General features: G+C 53.7%; 13 protein-coding genes and 1 non-coding gene across 14 annotated transcripts; 8 read left to right on the top strand and 6 right to left on the bottom strand.

The window, feature by feature from the left end:
* Positions 1–1,586: 1,586 nt before the first annotated feature.
* On the bottom strand, positions 1,587–2,780 carry RHO25_003603 (uncharacterized protein; the record flags this gene model as incomplete). Its single annotated transcript, XM_023599097.2, has 1 exon — positions 1,587–2,780. One exon carries the CDS (start codon positions 2,778–2,780, stop codon positions 1,587–1,589), a length of 1,194 nt encoding a protein of 397 aa, XP_023455442.1.
* Positions 2,781–3,091: 311 nt separating this feature from the next.
* RHO25_003602 (uncharacterized protein) lies at positions 3,092–4,492 on the top strand (the record flags this gene model as incomplete). Its single annotated transcript, XM_023599096.2, has 1 exon — positions 3,092–4,492. One exon carries the CDS (start codon positions 3,092–3,094, stop codon positions 4,490–4,492), a length of 1,401 nt encoding a protein of 466 aa, XP_023455441.1.
* A 777-nt stretch (positions 4,493–5,269) lies between these two features.
* RHO25_003601 (uncharacterized protein) lies at positions 5,270–7,177 on the bottom strand (the record flags this gene model as incomplete). Its single annotated transcript, XM_023599095.2, has 1 exon — positions 5,270–7,177. The coding sequence occupies one exon, from the start codon at positions 7,175–7,177 to the stop codon at positions 5,270–5,272; it is 1,908 nt and encodes a 635-aa protein (XP_023456114.1).
* A 770-nt stretch (positions 7,178–7,947) lies between these two features.
* On the top strand, positions 7,948–9,737 carry RHO25_003600 (uncharacterized protein; the record flags this gene model as incomplete). Its single annotated transcript, XM_065602419.1, has 7 exons — positions 7,948–7,987; positions 8,115–8,132; positions 8,405–8,533; positions 8,620–8,625; positions 8,739–8,899; positions 9,025–9,210; positions 9,264–9,737. The coding sequence occupies 7 exons, from the start codon at positions 7,948–7,950 to the stop codon at positions 9,735–9,737; spliced, it is 1,014 nt and encodes a 337-aa protein (XP_065458491.1).
* A 648-nt stretch (positions 9,738–10,385) lies between these two features.
* RHO25_003599 lies at positions 10,386–10,529 on the bottom strand. Its single transcript has one exon. It is a non-coding gene; the product is annotated as a tRNA-Leu (tRNA).
* A 1,486-nt stretch (positions 10,530–12,015) lies between these two features.
* On the top strand, positions 12,016–12,824 carry RHO25_003598 (uncharacterized protein; the record flags this gene model as incomplete). The annotated part of the gene is made up of 3 exons (XM_023599093.1): positions 12,016–12,415; positions 12,478–12,512; positions 12,573–12,824. 3 exons carry the CDS (start codon positions 12,016–12,018, stop codon positions 12,822–12,824), a joined length of 687 nt encoding a protein of 228 aa, XP_023456106.1.
* A 256-nt stretch (positions 12,825–13,080) lies between these two features.
* RHO25_003597 (uncharacterized protein) lies at positions 13,081–14,775 on the bottom strand (the record flags this gene model as incomplete). Its single annotated transcript, XM_023599092.2, has 4 exons — positions 13,081–13,131; positions 13,187–13,292; positions 13,347–14,653; positions 14,713–14,775. 4 exons carry the CDS (start codon positions 14,773–14,775, stop codon positions 13,081–13,083), a joined length of 1,527 nt encoding a protein of 508 aa, XP_023456107.1.
* A 1,220-nt stretch (positions 14,776–15,995) lies between these two features.
* RHO25_003596 (uncharacterized protein) lies at positions 15,996–16,721 on the top strand (the record flags this gene model as incomplete). The annotated part of the gene is made up of 1 exon (XM_023599091.1): positions 15,996–16,721. The coding sequence occupies one exon, from the start codon at positions 15,996–15,998 to the stop codon at positions 16,719–16,721; it is 726 nt and encodes a 241-aa protein (XP_023456108.1).
* Positions 16,722–17,225: 504 nt separating this feature from the next.
* RHO25_003595 (uncharacterized protein) lies at positions 17,226–17,981 on the top strand (the record flags this gene model as incomplete). The annotated part of the gene is made up of 1 exon (XM_023599090.1): positions 17,226–17,981. One exon carries the CDS (start codon positions 17,226–17,228, stop codon positions 17,979–17,981), a length of 756 nt encoding a protein of 251 aa, XP_023456109.1.
* A 465-nt stretch (positions 17,982–18,446) lies between these two features.
* RHO25_003594 (uncharacterized protein) lies at positions 18,447–19,184 on the top strand (the record flags this gene model as incomplete). The annotated part of the gene is made up of 1 exon (XM_065602418.1): positions 18,447–19,184. One exon carries the CDS (start codon positions 18,447–18,449, stop codon positions 19,182–19,184), a length of 738 nt encoding a protein of 245 aa, XP_065458490.1.
* Positions 19,185–19,983: 799 nt separating this feature from the next.
* RHO25_003593 (uncharacterized protein) lies at positions 19,984–20,724 on the top strand (the record flags this gene model as incomplete). Its single annotated transcript, XM_065602417.1, has 1 exon — positions 19,984–20,724. One exon carries the CDS (start codon positions 19,984–19,986, stop codon positions 20,722–20,724), a length of 741 nt encoding a protein of 246 aa, XP_065458489.1.
* Positions 20,725–21,250: 526 nt separating this feature from the next.
* Positions 21,251–21,994, top strand: RHO25_003592 (uncharacterized protein; the record flags this gene model as incomplete). The annotated part of the gene is made up of 1 exon (XM_023599089.1): positions 21,251–21,994. One exon carries the CDS (start codon positions 21,251–21,253, stop codon positions 21,992–21,994), a length of 744 nt encoding a protein of 247 aa, XP_023456110.1.
* A 178-nt stretch (positions 21,995–22,172) lies between these two features.
* RHO25_003591 (uncharacterized protein) lies at positions 22,173–23,213 on the bottom strand (the record flags this gene model as incomplete). The annotated part of the gene is made up of 1 exon (XM_023599088.2): positions 22,173–23,213. One exon carries the CDS (start codon positions 23,211–23,213, stop codon positions 22,173–22,175), a length of 1,041 nt encoding a protein of 346 aa, XP_023456111.1.
* An 885-nt stretch (positions 23,214–24,098) lies between these two features.
* Positions 24,099–27,047, bottom strand: RHO25_003590 (uncharacterized protein; the record flags this gene model as incomplete). Its single annotated transcript, XM_023599087.2, has 2 exons — positions 24,099–25,979; positions 26,037–27,047. 2 exons carry the CDS (start codon positions 27,045–27,047, stop codon positions 24,099–24,101), a joined length of 2,892 nt encoding a protein of 963 aa, XP_023456112.1.
* Between the last annotated feature and the right edge of the window lie 285 nt (positions 27,048–27,332).

The raw sequence follows: 27,332 nt of genomic DNA, 5'->3' as shown, positions 1-27,332 counted from the left end.
CGCCACCTACTTCATCGACACACTGGTCCTCCTCCACACCCACCAGTCGTTACGAGAACCACGCGGCTCACCACGATGACATTATTTGCTTTTAGACTTTGCATGGCGCGGTGTTTTACGGCGTTCCACTCAACAACCCCAATCCGGAGCTTCTCACTTGGGCTGCCACGACTACTATTGGATTGCGTTACGGGTTACTACTAGACTTATTGCGCGCTTGCGCTGGCAACAGAAGACAGCCAGCCCCAGGCGCACCCCCCCCCCACACACACACACACAAGAGCCTCACACGAAAAGTGAGCTCAACCAAGATTGACGACACATGAGAGATTTGAGCGTGAGCGAGAGAAGCAAGAGGCCCAGCAAGTGGGTGAGAGATTGTGGCTAGATGTCTGCGAAGGCATCGGCAAGCATGAGCTTTGCCAATGAAACGCAGAAGCAAGTAGTGAGCATGGCTAGGGTAGTGCACCAATGCCAACTCATGCTTAACAAACACACTTTTTGCGTGGATGTTTCACTCCCGGTCTCCTCTGCCCACTCGTACCTCTTCTCTCCTCTCTTGTCTCCCAATCTCCCATGTGCAACGCAATGCCTTGCCTGTCGTGCGCCACTTTGCCATGACTTGTAGGTGCTGTGAGGCTATGTGTCTCGAACAGCTGCACACATGAAATTCCATCGATCATATCGCATTCATCATTCATTGCATGCGATATGTCGGAGGAGTTGCCCTTTACCTCTCAACAACCTCAACTAAGATTGTAGCACATATTTACGCTGATTTCGAGATCAGCTTCCAAGAGGTGAAAAGAGTTCTTGTTGATGAGACATAATTGTTGCACGACCGCATGCGAGGACTGCAATGTTCCACTCGATTCACATGTTCACAGTGTTCACTGGTTTCGGAAAATGCTGGAATAGATCTTCTGGGGCGCTATCATCGAACTTTGATAGAACGTAGTCATTTGTCACAGTGTCGAGTTCGACCAGCTATGAAAGCTCATTCTTGTCGTTCTCGCACGACCTTCCAGGTCCAAACCCATGTGAGTGCATGTGAATCAAGCGCAACTTGCAAGGACTAGAGCCCCTGCATATGCAGACGCACAAGCAGAAGCACAGAGATCTTTCCAGCCATCGATATTTATTCACCGCCAATGTTGTGTTATCCTCCACCGCTATGAGCCTTGTCTCTCGGCATTTCGGGGTTTCCCGTCATAGGACATATGATTCCACTATCAACTAAGCACAGTCAGCGAGGTCTAAACTCTTTCGTGTCTGATGTGAGCGAGGATCGTAAGTGGTGCGTGTTGTATCAGTAAAGCTTTCTCTCAACAATGAGCGAGGCTCTCTGCCCCGTCTTGAAACATATTTTGGAGTGTGGTTTTGTCATCATGAACGGCTGGTGTTGTTTTGTGAAGGATATTGGAAGTGACTGACCTTATCTCATTGAACTGGGCATGCAAGTTCTTCGGCATTGGCCTGGGCGCTGGGCTTGAAGCTCGTCATGCAGGCAGCGTTGTTTTTAGAAAATGGAAGCATCGTAGGCGACACCGATGGTGCGGGCGGATGACAAAGGCAGCGTGCCTCGTTCATTTGAGTCCAACCCAGCTGCGCCATCCACCAGATTGCTGCTGATCCGAAGTTTCTTCCGAAGCTTGGGAGGATTTCGAGACGGGCTCTGTGATGGCTGTCTTTGCCGCCACGACCTTTGGTTTCAGCTCAAACAGCCATGTAGTTCCCAGATGTTTTCTGCGCTCGCGTGAGACTTCCAGACCAGTATTTTGAGCAGCTTCTTCCACGATCGCACCAATATCGCGATTGTACCAGCAGCCATGCAACTCGGCATGCTTCTGTGCAGAATTGTCCAGAATCTTGTTCATCCATTCTCGATAGCTCCGTCCGTGCTCCAAAAGCAAAATTCGAGCATCGGGATTACTAGTGTCCAAGTGTTTTACTAAGTTCTCCAGCAACTCTTTCGGCTTGTCCGTACTGCAGAGTCCCATGGTCTGAATGATCGTGTCGTACTTCTTCGGCTGATCAGTCGGTGCCAGTGGCATTTCGCCCAGAGCTGAGCCAGTAGCAAAGCGGATCTTGAGATCAGGATTGAGGGCGCTGGTGCTGCTGAACCACCCTGGCTTCTTGTACTCCGAGTACAAGGCCTGCCACTTCTTCTTGCACACTTCGATCATCGGTGCGCTGAGATCTAGCAGAGTGAGGCTCTCTAATCTACCGTCAATCGAGACATCGAAGTAGCCCAAATTTCTGCCGGTGCCGCAGCTCACTTCCAGAACATGGCCTTGACATCCCGCAGCCAGCTGCTCGCGAGTCTTGTTGATCCCCATCAGCCATTCCGATACGCCGACCTCGCTATCGAAACTGTCGGCCGTCTCATCGTAGCGCGCCGCGACGTCCTTCTGCTGGGAGATTTCGGCAATATGTGGATTGTCGCATGGCTTGTTGGCAGCCACGAAGAGTTCTCCTAGATAGTATGCGAGGCCGCCTAGCAGTAGAGCAGCTCCGACCGTTCCCGGCGGCAGATTTTTGAAGTCGAGTGGCTTTTTCTTGCCCTCCTCTTTCACCCAAGGTGCTGGCTCAGGCTGCTCATCAGGTGCGCCCTTCGCCTGTTGGACGGGACGGGCGGTGGCATTTCCATTGCGCAGGTTCGGAGCCCGATGCTGCCGACTGGATGCAAATTGTCGTCGGATGTGTGGTGCCGTAGGCAAGGACTTCACGCCCTGCGAAATAGTGCCGACTACATGTCGAACGCGTAACACTCGCTGCATCAGTCACAAGTGATGCTGCTGCTGGGAGGATTCGTGCAGCGGAAAGGAGAGATGATGTGTGATGGTGTGTAGGAGAAGGAACGAGAAGAGGTCGAGGGATATTGCCGGCATTGGATAGCGCACTCGGGAAAGACTTCCCTGTGAGACACAACCTCCACCACACCTCAGGCGCTGCATCACATTTGCCGTCAATTAACGAGCGGTCTGGCCGACTAGCTGCTTGACATGGTGTATTTCTATTGTAGGTGTTACTTTCTGACTCTCCTCCTCCATCTCTCTTGATATCTGTGGCACTGTAAATTTCTGCTACCATGGAGCGTGTCCACCAAATCGCAAGCCATTTTGCCTCCGGGCAAACGGCACAGCAAGCCATGGCCCCCAAAGATGTACTGATTGTAGGATCTGGTGTTTTTGGACTGGGTACTGCATACGCGCTGGCGCAACGAGAAGACTTCAAGAAGACCAAGATCACCGTCCTCGAAAGAACACAATTCCCGGCACAAGATGCATCGTCTGTGGACAGTTCAAGAATTATTCGTGCAGACTACGAGGACGTGCTTTATGCCCAGCTCATGGAAGAGGCCATGCCACACTGGAAAGGTGAATTTGGAGAGGAAGGACGTTTCTCTCAATCAGGCCTTGCCATCATGTCCAATGGCAGAAATGAAAGCGCAGAGACATTCCTCGAAGCCGCCCTCAAAAATGTCACAGAAAAGCTCGGTCTCCAGATTGGCAAAGACATCACCGTATTCGACAATGAAGCCGATGCTCGCAAGATTATGGGCACCACCGGCGGTCTCATAGGAACCCGTGGCTACGTAAACTGGACTTCAGGCTGGGCACACGCTGAAAACGGCCTCAAATTCCTCCGCAAAAAAGTCGAAGCCCTCAATCGCGTACACTTCCAAACCGCCGAAGTCCAGCGACTCCTCTTCGACTCCTCCTACACTTCCGTCCTGGGTGTCCAACTCGCCGACAACACCACCCTAACCGCCGATCTCACCATCCTCGCCACAGGAGCCTGGACGCCCAAACTCCTCGACACACGCGGAATCTGCTCAGCCACAGGCCAAGTCCTCACCTTCGTAGACATTACAGACGAAGAACAAGCCCGCCTCACCCAAAAAGGCCAACCCGTAATCCTCCGCGAAAACGACGGCCTCTTCATTATCCCACCCGTAGAAAACAAGCTCAAAATCGCCCGCCATGGCTACGGCTACGCGAATTTCGTCACAATCCCCCACCCAGAAAAACCAGCCTCCTCAGGCGAGAAAATCACAGTCTCAATCCCAAAAACAAAACTCGACGACCCCGATATGGATATCCCAGCCGAAGGAAAGAAAGTCTGTAGAGATTTTCTCAGAGATGCGGTTCCTTCCCTAGCCGATCGACCTTTTTCTTCGACGAGGATTTGTTGGTATACGGATACTCCTTCGGGAGATTGGTTGATTACGTATCATCCGAAGTATAAGGGGCTTTTTGTTGCGACGGGAGGAAGTGGGCATGGGTATAAATTTTTGCCGACGATTGGGGAGAGGATTGTGGATGTTATTCAGGGTAAAGAGAGGGATGAGTTGGGACGGCAGTTGGCGGAGAGGTGGAAGTGGTCGGAGAAGAGGGAGAAGGAGGATCATGTTTGGACTAGTGATTGGAGGGGGGAGGGGGTTAAGGGGATGGTTTTGGAGGATGAGATGAGGAAGGGGGTTGTTTGAGAAAGGTGGGCGAGGGGGATGCAAGGTGCTTGAGCGCCTTATCCGTGTGATTTATGTGTGTGAATATATGCGAATCAATGAAACAACGTACCCGTCGGTGTCCCTCCTTTGCTTCGTATCACTTAGCTGCTCGCCATTCGAGCTCGGCCGAAAAGGATACCCTCAGCACGGAAGCCTGATCTTGCGATTCAGTAAACAGTATTCCAAATCAATTCCGCGAGTCCCTAGCCTGAGCCTGCTTCTACCACCAAAAAACTCCTGCTCAATAACGATCACTCTCGCCGCTTTGGCTCAACCAGTAAATTGTCGTCCTAGCGGTAACATTTGGTAGCATGAAGTTCATCGCCGAAGGCACTGAGAACCACTCTTCAGATGGTTTGCAAGGGGCCTTCTCCGCAACGACATGAGCCCTACTGCCGAGCGTGATTGTTTTTGCCATTCAGCAGGATACTTTGTTTACTTTTATGAAAGATAGAATTATTAGTTGGACGCGTTGAAGAGGTAACGGCATCATGACAGGAAATACACGTCGTTTAATCAGCGATCCTCATCAATTCCTGTTTCAGCACAGCATGCATGTTGTACGAAAAGTGTGCGCCAGCCAGAGATGAGTAAAGTACTGTGACCATAATTGCTTCTTTTACTCACTCACTTACACACACAATAGTAATACCTTGCACTTTCTCACTCGATGGAGGACTTCCAGATTTTTCTTGCCTTAAAACCTTGTTGAAACATGCCTTTCGCCATCTCTTTCTCCGTCCATTCCTTCCGCGACTATGTCATCACATACTTGGGCCCCTCCCCACCCTGCGGTGTCTGCCAGTTGATATCCTGATCGGGCACCTTAATATCGCATGTCTTGCAATGTACGCAGTTCTGCGAATTAATCTGGAACCTCACGCCCAAATCCTTGCTCTCATCTTCCACATACTCATACACTCCGGCAGGACAAAATCGGTTCTCCACGCCTTGGTATTTGGGATACTCCTTCTCCGCATGCTTATCCCAGTCCGCGACTTGCAAGTGACAGGGCTGATCTTCTTCGTGGTTTGTTCCGGTGCGGGAGACGGAGGTCAAAATATCAAAGGAGATCTCGTTGTCGGGCTTTGGGTATTCGATCTTTTGGCATTCGGAAGCGGGCTTAGTAGCGGCGTGATCTTGCTTGCCGTGCTTTAAAGTCCAGGGAGTGTAGCCGCGGAAGAGATATGCTTCGAGACCGGAGTAGAGGATACCGCCGTAAAGACCGAGGGGAGTGTGGAAACTTGGTCGCATGTTGCGGACTTGTTTGAGTTCTTTCCAAATGGAAGACTTGCGGAGCTTGTCTTCGTAGTCGAAAAGGAAGACGGCGCCTTCGGTATCGTTGGAGCTGGAGAGAGCTGAGTAGGCGGCTTCTGCGGCAAGCATGCCACTGCGCATGGCAGTGTGGGTCCCTTTGATCTTGGGAACATTGAGGAAGCCGGCTGTGTCGCCGATCAGAGCGCCCCCGGGAAAAGCGCACTTGGGTATGCTTTGGAAGCCTCCTTCGTTCAATGTTCGTGCGCCATAGGATATGCATTTGCCACCTTCGAGGTACTGTCTGTAGAATGGGTGTTGCTTCATCTTCTGGAACTCGCCGTATGGTGCTAGCCATGGGTTGGGATAGTCAAGGCCGACCACCAATCCAATCGAAACCATGTTCTCGCCAAAGTGGTACATCCAGCCACCTCCGTAGGTGTCCTTCGGAAGTGGATATCCCATTGAGTGCGCGACGAGGCCCTTGTCGAACTTAGCAGGATCGATCTCCCACACTTCCTTGATACCGAGTCCGTAAGTTTGGTGTTGGCTGTTCGCGCGAAGGTCATATTTCTTGATGACCTTCTTCGTCAGACTGCCGTGACATCCCTCGGCCAGAAGTGTACATCGTGCATGAAACTCCATGCCGCGCTCGAAAGAATCCTTTGCTTTGCCGTCTCGTCCAATGCCCAGGTCGTTCGTCGCCACTCCCTTAACAGCTCCTTCCTTGGTGTATAGAACTTCCGACGCTGCAAAGCCTGCATACACTTCCACGCCAACTTCCTCTGCTCTTTCGCCTAGCCACTTGGACAGCTCATTCAAGCTCAAAATGTAGTTACCGTGGTTGTTCATCTGAGGTGGCGCAGGGATCGGAATGGCACTCGATTTGGTCAAGAATCGCATCTTGTCTTTTGTGGCAGGCGTGATATTCTCGAATCGATTCGGGTTGTCCTCAGACCTCCAATCTGGAATGAGCTCGTCGAGAGCACTTGGTTCTAACACATTGCCTGACACTATGTGGTCTCCAATCTCGCCCGCCTTCTCCAACAGCACCACACGGAAGTCCTCATTGCCTGCTTCATTTGCCAATTGCTTCAGCTTGATAGCTGCACTCAGTCCTGCTGGGCCGCCACCGACGATACATATGTCCACCTCATCAGACTCTCGCTCCTGTTGCAATGGGTCGCTCCAGTCATCTTCCACGGAGGCAAATCGTCGTCGTGTCGTGCTCGAGATGGCGCGTCTTTGGCCTGCCGTAATAGCAGCAGGCCTGTAGCCCCTCGTCAGACATCTCGAAGCTATGGGGCTCGCGGCGGCAGTAGCACGTGTCCGGGCAGTGAACCTCGAGATCTCGGGGAGCTGAACGAGTCGCCGCCTCGCAGCTGCAGAGATGATGCTGGGAGCGGCCATTGTCGCGGCTTTGACCTCCACAGGAATTGGTGAGGCGGTCAAGCGTGCAGGAGGAGCGTTGCAGCAGAGGGCGGGCGGGTGGACGACAGCTTCACATGCGCATCATTGCTAGGGCATTTATTGCACGCTCGCCTCGGCTTTGAAGCGGCTTTGCATCGGGGTAAAGGCACAGAAAGGTGATCTCATGGCGAAGAAGCAGAGATGGTGTTCACGATCTACGGCTTGGCTTTGTTCTCTACAGCGCACAATCTGGCTATATACATAGTACAAGCAGACAGCGTGCTCGACGTTGTGTATTCTGCGGACGGCGTGGAACGCTGTATTTCCCAGCAATTTTGCAGCGCCTGGCTCCAGTCAGACTGGCAACGCCAGAAATCGAGATGCATCCGCTTACCACAGCAATTTCTGAGCTCATGATTGGTGCTTGGCAGTCTGTGCTCGCCGCTTCCCGCTCACTCGCCCGCGAACTCTGTCGCTCACCTCTTCCGCCTCACCCACCGCGACGACCGTCCGAGCCCTCTCCACCACATCGGCCTCGTGCAGCATCCAACTCTGTCTTTCCTCGACGCGTACAACCACGTCGAGTGCTTTTGTGCTTTCGCCTCGCCATTTGACGGCCGTCTTCTGCTTCGACATCTCCCACTACCAGGCCTTTCCCGCCACGGCTCCGGCCTGCTTCCTGCCTCCAGATCACGCGCGCCCGGACGCCACGCTCTCTGTGAAGCTCTCCCCATCGCCCGCCCATCGTCACGCGCGCGCACTCCATCACCATGGCCGAATCTGGTGTCAGCAACACGAGGCTCTATCTCGGTAAGGACCACCACCGCTCCCTGCCTCGCGCATATGCATCGGCTGGCGCGCGCGCACGAAAACTGCGCGATGCGCCAGCTCGCAATTGCAGGGCGGTCGACAGCTGGCTAACGAACGCGCCTGACAGGGAACCTCCCACGCAATGGTACGCTCCTCCTCCCGTGGACTTTCAATGGATAAGCAGGATGGCCTGTTCTGGTTGGACACAGCTGCTTGTGGCCCGGCGCAATATTGGCATCGAAAAAATGGATGGAGGGGAACTGGCCATCTCTGCCGCTGCCTCGCATATGTCCTCTGCTGCTGCGGCTCTTGCTCGTGCTTGTACTGGAGCCGGAGCTGGCGCTTCATTGGCCGTCCTTTGTCGCATCCACCAGACCGAGTCCTGACCTGGCAACGCTGACCGGAATCGTGATACAGCTACCAAGGCCGACGTTGAGAACCACTTCAACACCCATGGCACCGGCGAGATTACCGAGATCAAGCTGATGAATGGCTTTGGCTTCATCGAGTACAAAGATGCCATGGATGCGCGTGATGTCGTTCCAGGTAAGCTCCCCTCCTGCACGCCGCCGAATGAATGGCTGCCGTTGCTACTTGAAACATGGTGCTGGACCTGCTAACTCGCCCTGTAGCTTTCCGTACGTCTCCCCTCGACGCTATCGCCCATGCTTAAACTTGCCTTCGGGCTGCACACCGTCCCCTACCTCCCTCCCGGTTATGTTCTCGACTGCTGACATCTTCCGCTGGCTAGATGGATCCGAGTTCATGGGCGAGCGGCTCGTCGTTCAATTCGCCCGTGGCTCAACTCGTCCTCGTGATGGCTTCGAGCAGCAACCTCGTATGGCCCCTCGTCCAAGACGTACTATCCACCGCATGACCATTACTGGATTGCCATTCGAGACCAGCTGGCAGGTTAGCTACTCCTCCCTCACCCACTACTACAGCATATGTCGATGCTACCTTGGTCCAAATGCAGACGCATTCAGCGATCATCGTGTCGACCTCTGACAAAGACCTCCACTTACACCTTCACACAGGATCTCAAGGATTTCGCGCGTCAGTCAGGCCTGGACGTTGTCTACAGCGAGGTCAACCGCGAGCGTGACCCCAGCGGCACTGGCAAGGGTTTCGTCGAGTATGAGACTGCCGCTGATCTAGCTTCCGCCGTGGAGAAGCTCGACAACTCCGAGTTCAAGGGCTCTACTGTCCGCTGCATCTCAGACGTAAGTGGAACAGTATCGACGTTGCGGCGCCACCACATGCTTACAACTTGTAGCCTCAAACTGATGTGCCACGCCCACGTGAGCGCTTCCGATCTCGCTCTCCTGGCTTCCGCGGAGGCCGTGGTGGCTATGGCCCGCCTCCAGATGACTACTATGGTGGCGGAGGCTACGATCGCCGAGGACCGCCACGTGGCTATAGCCCACGCCGCGACGACTATCGTCGCCGCACTCCTCCACCGCGCGATTACTACGGCGGTGACCCACGCGATGACCGCTATGGTCCTCCACGCGGCGGTCGCCCACCTGTCGATGACTACCCACCACGTGGAGGCGGCTACCCAGATGACCGCTACGGCCCACCACCGCCCCGACGAGGATACGAGCCGGAGCCTTACGCCAACGGACATGGTCGTGAGCCATATGCCGGCCGTCCACGAAGCCCTCCCCCGAGAGAAGGTGGCCGAGGCTACGGCGGCGGTGGCGGCGGTGGTGCCCGCGAGCCATATGGAGAGAGGCCTTACTGGTGATTACTCATCAAACTTCACATGCTCAATGCGTACTAATGTGTCTAGAACGCCCTCTGGATCGATGCGGAGCGCAACATACGACACCAGCACCTACATAATGAAGTTCACAGAAGGACACGATGTCACGAGTTAGACTGTACTCTCACGGGATGGACTTGTTGCTTGGTCGCGGGAGGGCGCTCTACTGCGGATCAAGATGCACGAGGGGCATCAATGCGAAATGCGCACATTTCTCTGGGTTTCATTTTCATGCGCGATCTCTGGTTTTGGCGCTTGGCTCCATGCACCATACGCTCGCCGGCTGTCGAGTTTCGCGGGTACGCATGGCCACGGATCCTCTCCAACTGTAGCATAACTTCTGGAGAGTACGTTGGCCAACGGCGTTTCTGCTTTCCAAACATTAATGGCTGGCCTTCAAAGCGGATTTGGTGTGCGTGTGTATCATCAGACTGGTAAAAGCAAAATCGATACGGGTTGAACAGTACAATTATGCCATGCCTCCGCCCTGACCTATTTTTAACTGAATACTGGCGCCGTTCCGCCCCGGGGTTGACCCTCAGCTTGTGTACATGTGCAACCAACCGACCTCATTTCAATTGAGCCTCGCTCCAGGTTTGCAAAGGGCCAGAAGCAAAAGCAAAAAGAGCTTGGCTCCGCCACGATTCGAACGTAGGTCTTCCAGTCGTTCTTCGCTGGGGAAACCCGCAAACGAGTGAACGCCACAACCGGGTAGCCGGGACCCAGCATCGCCCTCATTTGTACTGGATATGCTGTCCACTGCACTACGGAGCCATTATGGACCTTGATCGCAGTATTGGCGAATGTATAGTCTGGCCGGCTCATTCTCAGTGTTGGAAAAGATGAGATGTTGCGTCATGAAGCACCACTCAGTGAACATGCGAGAAGTGAACAGGGAATTCATTACTGTCGACCACAGAACGCGCGTTGCATTGGCCTACTGGCGCTGGCGATGCCTCTTTGTACAAGAGAACATGCTGGTACCGCACAGCAAAACCGTTACAAAGTGCAAAAGACGACGACCAGCGCGCTGGCTCACTCGCTTGATCACGGTACAAACAACGACCGACCTACCTGCTACTCGGAGGCCATCGTCTGGAGTACGAAAAGGAAGAGCAAAAATCGTTGGCCTCACCGCGAGTCGAACGCGGATCTCTCACTTCACACGAACACCTAAGTGTGGCAGTGCCGTGCTACAACCGGTACCCGGTCGACAACCACGCTATAACGACACTCGGCTGGCACCTTTCGTGATGAGTGTGCTGACCGTTGCACCATGTGGCCGGGTGTTTGAATTGATGGTCATAGAACGGAAGCAGTTATGATGTTTTGCATGAGGGTCTGGAGATATTAGATCTTGTCTTAGGGATGGTGACGCCGATTGTTGTGGAGGAGAGCCACATAGGGCAAGGGCAAGGGCAAGAGCAAGAGCAAAAAGTTTGGTCATACCATGAATCGAACATGGATCTCTCGCTTCACACGGACACCAAACGTGGCAGTGCCGTGCTACAACCGGTGTTCGGACGTCCCTAGACCACGCTCAAGTCCCTGGCAACCTTTGGTGAGGAAGTGTGCTAGCCGTTGCACCATATGACCGCTGTTTGAGTTGATGGTAACAAGAAGGAAGCAGTTATCACGCTTGGAGTGAGGCTCTGGAGACGAGCTCTTATAAGGGCAGAGTCGCAATTGAGGGGGACGACAGCGAGTGGGTGCGGACAGAGAGCAAAGCGACAGGAGAAGGCATATCCTGGTATGCAGTGTACTCAGACATGCATGCAGCCTTGTTCAGCAAAAGCTCACATTCTACAGCAAACTTGACGGCCGAAACGTATAGTGAACAATTTGCAGTTCAATACTTCCAAAGGCTTCATTCCAAAATTGTGGTTCTACTGAACAGCATAGTTTTGATCCTGAGCTCATATATATCCATACACCGGCAGCAACATCTATAAGCAGAACAAGCTTTATGTACAGTACGCTTTCTATATGTCTGACTCTTCATGTACCTACAAACCGAGTCAGGACTCAATTCACCTCCAGCAGGCGAGCACCCGCCATTCACTGTGAATGGAATGCGGATTCACCCGCCACGAGCTCGCCTGGCATTCTTTAGCTACTGCATGTCCTGCACGACTTTAACCTCTACATCCGACACCAAGAACAGACTTCAGCACGAGCATCGCACTGCTTCTCGCCCCGCCCATCTACATCAGCACTTGACACTCTCAAATCCAACCGCACCTTACCGAACTATAACACGATGGCACGAAAGCACAGAGGTCGTCGATCTGGCCACTCCAAGAAGGTTGCAGGTGTTGAGCACGATCTCGCAGACATGAAGATCACAGACACGGCATCCCAGAATGACACAGCCGGTCGTGTTGGTGCTCCCGAAGCGACGAAGGACTCTGACACTGGCGCAAACGAAGACAAACCCTTCCGCCTTCTTGCCTTGCCTGACGAGCTGATTGTTCGCATCGTCGAGTACGCCGTCGTCATGAGCTCTCACAAGCATCCAATCAAGATCCGCGCCATCAACATCGACGAGCCTCATTTCTGGTGGGCATACCCAACGCTCGGAGTCAGAATCGACCCAGAAAAGTCCAAAGACTTGCTTCAACCACCGGTCACTAGGATTTGTCGCCTTTTGCGTGACGAAGGTAAGTCATAACAGCCCCGGAATCCTTTCCAGATCTTAGTATTTTGTACTGACACCGCGTAGGTCTCAAAGCCTTCTACGAGCAGAACCACTTCTTGGTAAAAGCGAGCACTCGTGGGGCCGATGCTCTCTGCCGCTAGATCGATCCACTCGGCCAGGACCGCATCAAGGGCATCACGAATTTGTTCGTTGAATGGGACCCACGCGATGGGGATTTCGACAAGGAAATGGCTTGGTTGCGTATCGTGGAGGCTAAAGTCAGCTTGAAGACAAAGACTTTCGTGCGTCTTGTCAAAGCACCAAAGGGCAAGAAGCCACGCTATCAGGTTGCGTATGGGCAGCCCAAGAAGGGTGGATATGCGGAGAAGGGTGCTGGTCAGTGGATCGAGGTGGTGAAGAATAAGAAGTAGAATGAGAGAGGTCATCGAGCAGGTATGGGGGTAGCAGGAATGGTCGCGACCGCACAAGTGTGAGAATGTGCGAGGGAGGGACTGCACAGCGCTCTCTGGTCACGCACAGACTGATGAGGAGTCGCGTGTTGGCTGAGCATTAGTTAATTCTGGGAGACGGCCTGACTAAGACTGAGATTAGAAATAGCTGTAGCTGACTTCAGTTCAACGTTAGAATGTATACTCCCAGCAATGGCGGTTCGGCCTCTCATTCAGATCACTGAACTGGGGTAATGCGAAGCCTGAGGGGTTGCAGCTCCCACAACACCTGATCACTGTTAGTGTTTCTCGTCTGTTGTTCAGCAAAGCAAGGAACCACTTACGTAGAACCGCGCATCCTGAACCCAAGTCGCATGATCGCCATCAAGCTCAAAATCGAAATGCCAGATCAACTTTGCCAGAATCAAGCGGGCCTCTGCCAATGCCAACCTAAGACCTCGTCAGCACCATTTCTGTCTGCCACAGAATCCAATCTCAACTTACAGCTTTCCAACGCAATTCCTCGGACCCATGCTAAATGGCTTCAAGATTTCATCGACCCTCCTGCCACATGCCTTCTGCACCTCCAAATTCGTCCATCTTTCAGGCCGGAACTCCATCGCATCGTCAAAGAAGCGCTCTGATCTGCCCATGAACCACTGGCCCATGGAAACATAGGTGCCACCGGGGATGAATTGTCCATCGATGACGTGGCCTTCCTTCGGTGTCGTTCGCGGTGTGATGTAACTAGCAGTAGGGAAGATTCTCAGATTCTCGTCGAGCGTGGCCTTGAGATATGGCAAGTCTGCTGTAGCTTTAAGCGTGATGTCCTCGCTCCTCGCGAAAGTGCCTCGAATCTCCTCTTTGAGCTTCTGCATTACGCGTGGAGTTTTGCATACGTGGTAGAAAGTCGCTGTCAACGTCGTTGCTGTTGTCTCGGCACCTCCTCCGACGATCAAAATAGAATTGGCCAGGATTTCCTTCTCGGTCAGGCGGTCTCCTCCCTTCATCTCGCGAAGCATAAGTCCGATGATATCTGGGCGCTTGCCAGATTCGGCTGGAGAGCTTCCATCATCCTCGCGGGCGAGACGGACATCCACGGCTTTCTTGGCATGATCGAAGAACTTTTCCTGCTTTGCGACAGCCTCTTTGGGCATGATCATCTTGAGCATGCTCATCTTCATACCATATCGCTTGAATTGGTTGACGATGGCTCCGACTTTGAGAATGTGCAAGAGGTAGCTAGGCCATTCGTGCAAGCGACGCTTCTTGAGACACTCGAATTCCTGATCAAGTGCAAGTTGGCCGATCACATCGTTGAGTACCCAGAGAAACCATTCAACCATGTTCTGAGACCCATCTTTGCTCGCGTCTTTGAGTTGAGAGCAGAGCATCTCGGCATAGTGCTGCATCGTTGGCTCGACCTCCGCCACTCCTGCGTTGAGAAAAGCAGGGCCTGCTAGTCTTCTTAATCGCATGTGCTCGAGATCCGGTGCGGTTATCATGCTTTGTGGGATCTTTCCAGATTCGTCTTGTCCGAAGTGAAAGCGGGTTTTGGCTAACTGAGGACGCGAATTGTAGATCTCAGGCCACGCTTCCGGAGCTGTGAAGACAAGCTCATCGGGAGCAATTCGTACAGTTGGGCCATACTTCTCGTGAATGGCAGCAATATGTTGATAGAGGTCTCCAGTAGAGTGGTGATACGCTGCGAAGAACCGAGATGCTCGCCATAGCAGAGGTCCAGGATACTTTGCAAGAGGATGGAAAGGTGAGATGTTGTACAGCACTTTCAATATGGAAATGACTAGACCCTGTGTCTTGTTTAGCACCTTCAACACCGATACACAGTACGGCCACTAGCTGTACGCACTGCAAGTAATAGTCGAGCTGCCAGCGATAAAGCTAGCACGCCATAATGAAGTATGCCGCTCATGATAGGCAAGACGATGGACTCTGGCAGTCCGTACAAATGAGTGTACGTCAAGAGCTTGTCGTGGAAGCTGTGAGATGTGTCTGAGCCCTACGCGACGTTGCTAGTAAGCAGCCGCCACTTTGTCGAAGGATTCGAATAGGAGGCTTGGAGGATGGAGGGGTAGGACTAGTCTTAGCCGAGAACTTTTGCTCCTCATTGGAGATCACTTTGAAACCCGCATAAGAACAAGATTCTTTCGTGAGCTTCCAAGATCCTTTCTGCAGACGGAGAATTTCCTGAAAGAGGACCAACGATAACTTCGCCAAGGCCTGCGAGATTTGCCCGAAGAGGCGATGTGCATGGGTTCTTATTTTAGGATTGGCGCCTCCTATTTCGAGGTATCTTCGACGACTTTGATACTGCCTCGTTGTTGAAGCAGCAGCGGAAGCTTTACGCAGAAGTCGTCAGGACCCAGATGACTCGGAGAGGGCGACTCGCAGCAAGGTTCGAAGCACGAGCACCTTGCCAAGAAGCTTCAGTCAGATTCGACTGCTGCCTGCTAGACTTCCAAGCTTCCTTCGAGATGGGCAAAAGGTTCACGGAGAGCGGCGGCTGAATGCGAAGGAGTCCTGCCTAGGATGTTTGAGTTATGACCCAGCAATAGCAGCCCACGCTCAGGAAGTCAGTATCTGGTAGTTGTTCTTTCTTCGTGGAACACGCCTTGATTACATTCGTGTGATGCAGATCAATAGAAGATCGAGGCGCAGCACTTTACAAGAGCATTGCGGACCAGAGCTTGCCGAGCGCTCTTGGATGTGCGCCGTGACGGCAATGGCGAGAATCGATCCTTGCAGATTTGTCTTCTCTGGATCAGAGGTTGGCGCATGGAGATCGTCGGTGAGGCTCTATCGTATCGTGCAGAGTCCAGAATATTTGGCAGAGGCCACGACGGTACGCAACTGCATACGAAGGTGGCTCTTTCCAAACGAAGCGAGAAGCAGGGCAATTGCGGACTGATCTAAAGCCAGAACAAATGGCAGTCGCGTATGTGAAGTCAAAAACGGTGAGCAGCATCGGCACCCATTGCCTTCAGTTCGTCCCTCCATGACAAACATTAGGCACTTCCATGTTGCCGTAGCCTCCTACATGATCAACCTCTTTACCACAACACCACACTCCAGCTATCGAAGTCCAGCGCGCTCAACGAGCCGAAGTCACCTTCATCACCTCAAGGCGACACGATGATGTCTGCAAGAAACGCTGAGGGTGATGGTGGAGTTATCGATTTGACAGAAGACTCTGTCGCATTCCCAATTCTCGACCTTCCACCGGAGCTCGTCGTTCGCATCATCGAACATGCAGTTACAATCAGTTCCAAGGACAAGCGAGTCGCCATCTTCGATGGCACCAACGCCCACCAAGAGCCTGCAATAACGCGAGTCTGTCGCTGGTTCCGTTCCGAGGGCCTGCCGCTTTTCTACACACAAAACATGTTCACGCTAAGTACCACGAGGAAATCCACACAGGCACTGTTTCGTTGGGTGAACAACATCGGCCTACAGCGTGCAAGCACCATCCAAAACTTACACCTATACTGGTTCGACAACAGTCCCCTGTGCGACCTCACGTTGGGAAAGTTTCTGTCCGAGATGAGGTTTCTAGAGGACTGCGCAGAGGCCGCAGGCCTTGGACCCAGATTCGGTGAGCACATCTTTGTGCGCTTCCAAGATTCGAAGTTGGTTTTGGGATCCGGTAACCTCGACAGGTGCTACGAATTGTCGTTTGTCAAGTTTTCACGGACCAGCGGAGAGTGGCAGAGAGTTGCTGAGCTGTCCGCTCTATTCAATCCGAACACACCAGGACAGTTTGCGGGCAAGGACTTCTGGGTTACCGACAGCGATTCAGACAACACAGCTTCGGACCTGGTCAAGCACGAGGGTGAAGACGAAGACAGGCAAGATATTTGAGCATCTTGGTGTCTCCGTATTGGAGGAACTAGCGGTGCGCCATTGTACATACTACCAGGTCGGCAGAGCGAGCACGCAGAGCCTCCGACGCTGAATCCGGTCATGGCATACGACCGCGATTGCAGATTGTGAGCGGAGGGGTAAGGGCTATAATCTCCTGCACGAGTCTACGGACTACATGGAATATGATCACTTCTGTCTACAGTGGTTCAGTCAACAGTAGCAGAAATGTGGAACCAGCGGTCTTACAAGAATGGGCGTGCCTGCATAAGATCTATGCATGCTGCTCGTCGGTCGCATGACTGTATTGCCTGTAGTCCATCAGCTTTATTCAAACATGTGATGACGTGTTGTGTGAACTTCAGCCGGAGTGAATTTGTGGGGCAGGTGAATAGCCATCATTCACTCGAAAGTCTTGGCTGAGTAGCATATAATAACCCAAAACACTTACCAAAGCTTCCAGGCATCGGTTCTCATTCTGCCCTCTGCGACTCGAGCAACAAGATGGTGCAGAACGAAGACGGCAATTTGGCTAAGGCAGGAGATCAGCAGCAACCACTGCGCCCCAACACACCGATGCAGATCGAACACTTCCCGCTACTCGAGCTACCTGACGAATTGGTGCTACGAGTCCTCTACTTCGCCGTCGTGACCAGTTGCAAAGACAACCCAATTCCCATCTGCGAATATCATGATGAAGCTTCGCGGGACTGGGTCACGCCAGCTACTACACCCGCCATCACAAAGACCTGTCACCTGCTTCGCAAAGAAGGACTCAAAATGTACTACAAGCACAACGTATTCTACATGGAGGGTTGCTTCGACGGAATGTTCGACTTCCATGAATGGGTTATGACCATCAGACCAGCCAGTCGTGCTCCTGTCGGCCAGATCTGGGTCAGGTGGATCCAGGGCTACAAACCAGAATGGCGTGTGTGGGCGAAGTGGGTGAAGGAGCTGAATTCCCACTCCAGATTCAAGGAGATAGTGCGTCCAGGTGCGCCATGCATTCCACGAGAGAAGATCTTGGTGCTATTTCGAAAGGGTAAGCTCGTGATGGGCAGTGGGCGGATGGATGGCTGCTATCAGCTGAATGTAGGCGAAGCCGAGGGCTCATTGAGCGATGGCTGGGTATCAAGCGCGCAAATGCTCGAGAAATGTCGCAAAGAGCCGTTGTGGCAGCCCTCGGATGGTGGGGAGGACTTCTGGGTTTGCGACGAAGAAGAAGGCAAGGGGCAGGAAGGAAAGTCAGGACATTGACACCATCTGTCAGGGGTAGGCACTGCATCTCCAGATGCTTTGTACTTCGAGATACTATGTCAACGCGAAGCCACTGTTTCGTGGGAGTGGATCCAAAAGGATGAAGTGAAGGAGAGCAGGGCTTTAGCACACGAGTTGAGTACCAGATGAGGAAGGCTTCGTGGTTTGCAATAGATCGGCCATTTTAGGTGCTGCTCGAGAACGGTCAACACCTTCCCTGTACTTTTTCACATCTTGAACGCCGTCACTAGATTGAAAGTAGTCACGAATTAGCTCCTTTGGTAGCGCACGTGAAAGATGAAGCAAGCACATTGCTTGGCAACACCGTTGGGTGAACGTTCCGCTTGACCTCGCGCCCAACTTCTGTTTCTTCGCCCACACATAATTTGACGACCCAGTGAAGCGAACATGGAGTCCCCCCTGCAGCCTCAATCCGAGAATGACTACAATCTCGTGCAAGCAACAATGACGAGCCAGAGTGCTTCTGCGGACACCGGCGCCGAAGCGGAGCCACTCGAAGACAAGCCGTTTCCGTTGTTCGAGCTGCCAGTCGAGTTGGTGCTTCGCATTCTCCGTTTTGCGATCCTCGGAAGTTCAGGAAGGAAAACACTCCGCGCGGTTCCTCGAAGGCGAAGGAGCGCGACCGACGCCACCCCGCCCCCTGTAACAAGAACTTGCCGTCTCCTGCGTAGAGAGGGCCTTGCGATCTTCTACAAAGAGTGCACCTTCTACTGCGTCGGCAGAGTTCTGGATCTCCACGCTTTGTGCGAGTGGCTCAAAGACATTGGGCCGAAGCATTGCTCACTGATCAGTTCCATCCCGGTATTCCTGACATCTCGAAAGTCAAAACCGAGCAGAGTGGCTAAAGTGGGCTGGGGAGAAGTGGTCAAACAGGTCATGACTATTGCAGACTGTGCGAGGTGCTTGCGGCTTGATACCGGTCGGATGTGTGTACTTTTCGCCCAGGGAAAGCTAGTGCTGAGCGCTGAAAAGCTCGTGGAAGCGAAAGAGGTCTCAGAGACTATGGTCTGTCCGGACTCATTCCAGATCTCGGTACGAGAGCCCACAGGTTCGTTCAAAGATGGATGGACTTCGTGCAAGGATCTTCTGGAGTCATACGCACGGTTTGATGACTCCAGGGCGATGAAGGCACGCGGGATTGGGTGGGACAGCAAAGATTTCTGGGTGCGAGATGGACAATGAGGAAGGCGGGCAAGGTAGAAGACGCGGAACTCGGAGGCGATGAGTGAGAGCCACCAGCGCAGCTCAATATGCGTAGGACTTATGGTGGAGGACCGGGTTCTGCGTGTTGAGTGGGCGTCAATGCATAGCATTCCTACGCGGCATTCTCGACGTGCCTGGTCATAGGGAGGCGAGATACCCGATCGTGATGTACACCTGAGTGTTAGCGCTGGAACATGTTAGCGGACAGGAAACCCCCATGGCGCCCTGAGCGTCTTACGTTTGCATGAGCACTGGTATCATACCTTGAAGCATGCAATTCGGGGGCAAAAAGTAAGAGCTTTAATTGAGCAAATCGTGTAACAAATTCAAGCTGACTCACTGGTACCGGTATTCGAACCCCTGACCTACTTGCCGCCTGCGGAGCTCGCGTACGAAAGGCAAAAACAAGTCGACCGCACTCTATACGTGTGGATCTGCCGAAAGCCGACGATTTGCTAGCCGACTTGTTAGTAAGCATGTTTGCTTGAGGTATATGAATGTCGTGATTCTGTAACTTCGCAGGCTCGCGGTTTGTGCACGCAGCGTTCCCAATTCTTTGCAGCTCTCAAATGGCCTGTGGATGAGGAGACCCCTCCGGACTCGCAAGGGTATTGGTGGCTTGCATTTGTGACATGTGAAGGTGTAGCGTCACCGTGCGTCCCCTCACTCTAGATTGTTTGCTGGTCTTTGATGCGAAATTTGACGTTCCTTGCAACATCGACCTTCGACACCGCAACATACCTCCGCACAGACATGCCGGCGGATTCGAGTGCCGCCCATGAGACAGAGATGTCGCTCTCAATGTCACAACACCCAGCCCCCGACGAAGGAGAGAAGCCCTTCAGCCTCCTCGATCTCCCAGAGCATCGACCACAAGCCGAAGCTGATATACAACCCTCCCGGCCGACGTTCTATCTGTGGCTTCTACGACACTTCCTTCGAGTTGTACAAGCAGCCTGCAATCACCAGAGCCTGCCACTGGCTGCGAAACGAAGGACTTTCGATTTTCTACAGCCACAACCGCTTCCTGATGACTGCCGCGAACGATGAGATCAACTCCTTGTGGATGTGGATGGCAAGCTTGCAAGCAAAACACTTGAAGGAGATCAGCGTCTACGTGATGTTGACAGATGCACTCGGTATGGCAAAGCCGTATCACTCTGACGACTTATGGTCGCCATCGGATTTCGAGCGCGACGTCGCAAAACATAGAAGCGAGCAGGGGTGGCGAGGAGCTCCTGAGGGCTATGTGCGAATGGCAGATGGTAAGGTCAAAATCACCTCGGAAACTGCCGTCGGAATTAAGCAGAGGCGGTACTACCAGCTGTGCTTCGTCGACCAGTCCCGTGAACAAGCGGAATGGCGGAGATTGGGAGATTTTCCAGGATATCGGGATGAAGAAGCATGGGAGGATTGCTTCAATGTAGTCTGGTCGGCATCTGACTCCGAGGAAGAGTCAGAACAGGAGGAGAGCTGCAACATCGACCAGACGAGCTATGTCTCTGAAGAGTCAGACTGAGAGGAGTCCGGGTCGTGAGGGAACCAGGTGAGGATAAGGAAGTTCATATGCGGCAGCCGCACGCCACAGCACAGCAACGACAATCGCAGCTAAGGCACACAGTATGCGGGTCTTTCTCCGAAAAGTATCGTTGCCGCATTTCAGAGGTCGGAATCCCAATTCTACATTTTGTGGGTGACCAGGTCCAGAAGGCATGGGCGAGGGATCCGAGGTCCGAAGCATATCGCAGCGAGATTGAACGAGGAGCAGTCAGATAGCCGAACTCTTCAATCACGTCGTCTGAAAATCTTTCACTCGTGTCCAGTATTGCCGCTGTCGTCTGCACAAAGGGGTAGATCGCGTCTTCCCACTTCGCGCCCTTTCCACGTGAGGACGGATGTGAAGTGATGGTGACTGCTGCCTGACGGCCTCACTTCCACAACGCGCTTTCTTCCTTCAGCTGGCATCCACAGCCACACACCAGCTCCATACAACACCGCAAGGCGATCGAGAACCAGCAATGCCAATGCGCATGTGCGCCGCAACCATGTCGGACGAGCCTGACATCACGACGGCGCCCACGACTGCCACCTCACAAGAATATACCGGCGAACAAGAGTGCTTTCGCCTCTTCGACTTGCCACCAGAACTCGTCCTGCGTGTGCTCGAATTCGCCGTCGTCATCAGCACAAAAGCGAAGCCATTACTGATCGATTCCTACTGGGGATTCTCTTGGACTCCATGTTTGAGCGCCGAGCAGCCAGCTATCACGCGAAGCTGTCGGCTCCTTCGCGAGGAGGGTCTGAAGCTCTTCTACACTCGAAACATCTTTCTTGGTGCTAGCAGCGATGAAGGCGCTTCAACGTTCTGGCGTTGGGCTAAATGTCTAGGCCAGCAGAATCTCCAGCGCATTGACCGACTGTATGTTGAATGGGTGGGTGGCAGCGGAGAGGAATTTTGCCAGTACCAAGGTGGCAAGCTGCTCGATCTCGAAGAAGGCGAGATGACTGCACGCGAACTTTTTGAGGAGGTTGTGTATCTGGACAGCCGAAATTACAACTTCAAGGGACCGAAACCTTGCTTCCTTCAACCAGATCACGGTAAGATAGTGTTGGATGTGGCTTGGGATCATCCGCGCTATCGTATCTCGTTCAAAGACCAAGACAACGACGGATCGCAGCTTTTGGTGGGCGGACTCGACCTGATTACAGATCATGATATTTTCAGAGATGGAGATGCCGGCGACTTCTGGACTGCCGAGGAGAGAGATCGAACGCATATCGAATCGTGAGGCATCGCGTGGTGGGTGATTTGAGCACTCCGTCATTGCAATTGCAGAATAGAGTCTGCAACTAAGTTGTGGGGTCTGAGAGTATTGGAGTTTAACAGCGTGAGAATCGATTCGATGATCCATGGCGAAACTGACCAGTATCTCAGCAAGAATGTGAACGCTCCAATCGAAGCAATTACTATTTCGCAGCGCCAGCAGTGGAGGCAGGCACCGTATCCAGCCCACCAATACCCTTCACAATCTCCTCAAAATCCACACCCTCTTTCTCAAACTCAGCCTTCACCCTCTCCACGACCCTCTCCTGACCCTTTGCCGTGAAACCCCCATCAGCATCCCTCTCCTCCTCCACAATCTCCGTCCACCTCCAAAACAACGACTCTTTCTGTAACTTCGTCAAAACCTCCTTGAACGCCACAACCTTCTTCCTCCTCGTCTCAATAACATCCTCCTCCTGCCACTTCCACATAACCCACCCGTGCTTTCCTCCTTCCAAAAACGCAAACACAACCTTATCCAAATCCTCATTCCTCACCTCTTTCCTCTTCACCAGTGTCTCCGCATCACCCATAAGCTCAAATTCCAAATCCCAGCTCTCATTCATCATCAAGTATCCGGTCTTCCGCATCTCCTCATGCGAGATGGCAGGCAATATTCTCGTCTTGAAGAAAGCATTCTCTTGTCCTTGTTTTACGCCTTGCATCAAATCATTCGTGTTCCAATTCCTGCTCACTCGTACAACGACCTCTTCATCTCGAAATCCAATCTTCCAGCGGTAGGAGCAAGGGTTGACAGGTTGTTCGAAGAAGAAGGTCAGAGGCCAAGGACCAACGAAGCGGAATAGCAAGAAGTCAAAAGCCATGGTCAGAGTCCGGACGAGAAGAATTTTGATCTGTTGTTTGCGCGTCGTGGAGACTGTGTCGACAGTTTCGGAGGTCGAGTACCCGAGGAGGGTCTGTAGGAGGATGTAGTATTTGGGCACTGCATAATAGAGGCGCCAGAATAGCAGGGCAGCGATGAAGCCATTGAGAAGGACGGGAATGAGAAAGATGTTCTTCTTCACAGAGCGAGGGTTGCGATCGAGGTGGGTGATGTGGACTTTGGACGGGTCCAGGCGATCGAGGAATGGTGCGAGGGATGAGGGAGCCTTGATGAAGGGCGTTGGGATCGCATCTTTGACTGGATCCGCTTTGGATTTCGATTTGAAGCCGCGGGCGGCCATGGCGTGCAGTTGTTGCTGTGCTGTTCGTGGTCGATGGAAAGGTGAAGTCGCGCGAGAAAATTGGTGGAAAGGAGATTGGGAAACTTGACAGCTTACGGCAGTTCTACAGCATCAGCAATCGCGAGCGGTGGAAGTTGTACTCGCAGGTGCGATGTCATCAATCTCGCTGCCAGGTGCCGAAGGCAGGAGGATGCTGGCACATGGTATAGTATGCTTGTCGACATCTGTTGCTGGAGTTGAGGTTCACGGCTTACTCAGCAAATTTTATGACGTGCAGCTTCACCACGACGCCCAAGTCCGGGAACGAAGGTGTAGAAGCATGATGACAGGCTCCAAAGATGCCGTAAAGGCCGTCAAGCAGCCACTTTCAATTCATTCAGCTATACGTGACAAACGCTACAGATTCCCCCAGCCAAATGCTCTGCTACTGTCACATGCAATCTCTCGTGAGCATTTCTACACTAGCCCAGGTAGAAGAAACGCCTGATTCAAGGTTCCCATTTGCTATTCCAGCTTTTGGTGGGCGGCGTCGAATGCACCGTCTGCCCCCTCGTCTTCGCGTCCCGGTGCGCCTAAAAGTTCCAGTTGCAAGCATGATGTGTTGTGTCTCAGTGTGAAAAAAGGAGTCGAGTGTGTCGCGCATAACGTGTCAAAAAAGGTGTGGTATGATCATAGTACAAAGGCTGTCCGGCGCGCTGCCCGGCTTCTCCAGCTTTCCGTTGCCTAACTTGGTCGAAATGCTCCAGAGGACGACCGCGAGGAATCGTGGGGCTGACCAAGATGAGGTAAGAACCTGCCGTGTACATCTCTATTCTCCTTCGCGTTGGCACTGGAGATCTTGAACGAAGACGAAACTTCTACGCCTTGTTCATCGTGGCCGCCATGCTAGTGCGCGCCATAGTTCTGTCCCCAGCCACCTCTGCTCTGGCCGTAGCTACCATAGGTCTGGTTAAAGCCACCGTAGCCATAGCCAGCGCCCTGCTGACCCTGCTGGTGACCACCAAGTCCTCCAAGGCTACCGTACTGACTGCCTTGGCCTGAGAACCCAGGGTAGCCTCCGCCGAATGCAGAGTGCTGGCCTTGCTGTGGCGGCGGAAGTCCAGTCTGCGCGTTGCCTGCGGCGCTGTTGGCGGCGGATCCTGGACGTCCTGGTTGCCCAAGTGAAGGTGATGGGCCGCTCTTGGCATTGTCGTATGCCTTCAGCGACTCCTCCTGGCCAGCCATGCTCTGCTGGCCATAAGCGCCCTGTGCACCGAAGCCGGAGGCCGAGCGGGCGAAAGGATCATGCATGCTGCCATAGCCACTGCTCTGTTGATGCGACCCAGGTCCAGCAGAACTGCGGCCATAATCCTCGAGGCCGCCGAGCGAGCCCATACCACTGGTGCTACGCTGATTATGGCCAAAAGCGTGCGCATTAGCAGGAGATGAGGAATGCTGATCGTAGGAGGAACCGTAGCTGTGAGGGCCACCATACATGTTGCCGGCCTGTTGCTGCTTTCCTTGATATCCGCCTTGACCGCCGGCATAGCCTGATCCTCCGTAACCGGACCCGTAGCCCGAGAACTGGTTGACATATGCCTGTTGATATGGGCTGTTGTAGTAAGGGTGTCCATATGGGTAGCCCGCGCTGTTGTAGCCTTGTTGGCCGTGCGCGGGTTGTTGTTGCAACGAGTGCTGGCCTTGAGCAGCTTGAGGCGGCTGCTGGGCTGCAGCAATTGGGTTTGGAGTGTTGTTGCCAGAGCCAGGAGCTTCAGCGAAGCGAGATGGTGCTTGCTGGATACCTTGAGAGGCAAATGCAGCCTCGTTGCCTCCTGCGCCATAGCCACTTGCCGAACGTTGTTGTCCGATCGCTGGATCATGAGCTTGTGGCTGTCCAAGCTGTTGCCTGCCGTCTTGGCCACCATATGCCCCTCCATAGTACTGCTGGTAGTTGCGACCAGCGTCACTGGTATAGTACGATGGATAATCGTTAGGCGCGGAGGAAAGACCGCCAAAGCCAGACTGCTGGTGCTGGTGGGGCTGCTGCTGCGAGTTGGGGCCGAATTGGTCATACTGCGATGGCTGGGACTGGTGGCCGAATGGATCGTAGGGCTTCTGCTGTGGTGCAGCGGTATCTTGTTGTCCGCCAGGTGTGCCTTGATGTTGACCATAACCACGGCCGTACTGGTTGTATCCCTGGGCGAACTGCTGATCTTGGGAGGGCGCGTGTCCGAGTGAAGGATCTTGGATCTGTTGCTGGTTTTGCGCTGATGCAGGAGGCAACCCAGGTGCTTGCTTCGGTGTGGGCTGGGCCTGCGAAATGGCTTGTGGCTGCGCGTCCTGTAGAGGTTCCTGCGCAGTTGCAGCCTGGCGAGGAGCGGGAGGGAGAGAGGTTCGTGGTTGGGCTGGGGGCGAGTGTTGTGGAGCGTGTCGTGTCTCCGGCTCTTCTCGCTCATCGTCAACGTCTGGTCCAGCTTCGCCGTTGAGCCCCATGCTGCCGAATTGCACAGCAGCTCTATCAACCGCGTTGTGTCCAGGCATGACCACCGCTTCCTGCTGCTCTTGCACTCTTCTCTGGAAGCTTGCACTTCTGCTTCCTGTACCTGCAAGACGATTCGCGACAGTGGCATAGCCGCCCACTGGTGGTCGTCCGATAGGTGCGGGTTGCGTAGGAAGCGGGGTGAGGTTTCGTGGATCTGCTGAGCCGGCGGTGCTGGCGACCGTCTGCGTGGCAGGAGGATTCGACTCATCTGGCAAATGTTCGACATTTTCTTCAGTCAATGGATCCTTTGAAGGTGTTAGCGTAAGACCTTCTGACTCTGAGGTTGCTGAGGGAAGCTCTACAGGAGCAGAGGTCGTCTCAGGCACTGCGATTGGGAGAGCTGGCTCCGGCACGGGCACAGATGCTGCGGTCGGAGGTGTCGCTTCGGCAATGGGCTCTGGTTGCTTTGGGGCTTCGACTGGCGGCTCTGCGACAGCTGGAGCTGGCTCCGGCTGCGACTTTTCTGCTTCTATTGGCTCGACAGGCTGAGGCTTCGTCAATATCTGTTTCTGTGGAACCGGCACAGGAGCAGGCTTGGGCTTTGCAAACATGCTAGCCCAGCTCTTCTTAGCACCGCCTTGCTCTGGTACATTGGCCTTGGCTGGTTGCGAGCTTGCAACTGGTGGTGGGTCTACTGCAGTCACAGTGCCGGTGACGCTGTCGCCCGTGTCAACTGTGTCCTTGATCGGCTCGGCGGGGGTGTCGTCCCAGCCGCCAGATGCTTCATTTGAAGCCGGCGTGTCCCAGGCGGTCGACTCAGTGGTGGGTACAGATGCTCCAGAGGCATCCTTGGAGACACCGTTTGTGGTCGTGTGACCGCCGCGTCCGCCACGGAAACCACCTCTACCGCGCTCGGCACCTCCGCGACCGCGCCCTCCACGTCCGCCTTCAAATCCACCTCGGCCACGTCCGCCGCGTGCGCTGAAAGATGAGCGGTCATTGGCACCTGCAGTAGCTGCGTCTGCGGGAACTTTCGAGCGAGCACGATCCTTGGGCTTCTTCACTTCAGCGAATTGTGAGACCGCGCCCTGCGTAATCTTGTCAACAGTGGCACCAACGTCACCGCCAGCTTCTTCCAGCGCAAAGACGAGGTCGGTATCAGTCCAGTCGGGGAACATGTCCTTAAGCATGACGAGCTCTGATTGGTATTTCTTCTTCATCTCGCCGATTTCGCCTTGGTCTTCGAGTGATTCTTCCACTGCGTCGTTTGTTGTGCCATTGACCTTTCTGCCACCACGAGGACCGCCGCGGCCCAAGCCTCCGCGGCCTCCTCTGACGGAGCTTCTGCCCCGCGTAGGTGCAGTCTCCGACATTGTGTCTGTGATTGTGATTGTGTGGCTCGGGGAGCGAACCTGGAGATGGCGGAGCGGTGCGTGCGTCCGTGGCCGATGCAATGCTGCTGCTGGTTCTGCTGCAGACAGCGGTGGTGGAGGTGGAGGGGACAAGGCGGGCTGCGCTGAGCCAATGTCCGGCAGGAAAGGGTGGCGCAATGCGTCCGACAGACCAGCTTCGACCGGCAAGTGATGGGGGAAAGAAGGAAGCAACAACGCGTGGGATCGTGAGGATGTCGTGTGTTTGTGAAGTCGTCGAGCTGGAGC

The sequence above is a fragment of the Cercospora beticola genome, chromosome 2 (assembly GCF_033473495.1).
Source record: "Cercospora beticola chromosome 2, complete sequence".
Taxonomy (NCBI): Eukaryota; Fungi; Ascomycota; class Dothideomycetes; order Mycosphaerellales; family Mycosphaerellaceae; genus Cercospora; species Cercospora beticola.
Note: the sequence above shows the minus strand (reverse complement) of the source record. Positions and strands in the feature narration are given on the sequence as shown.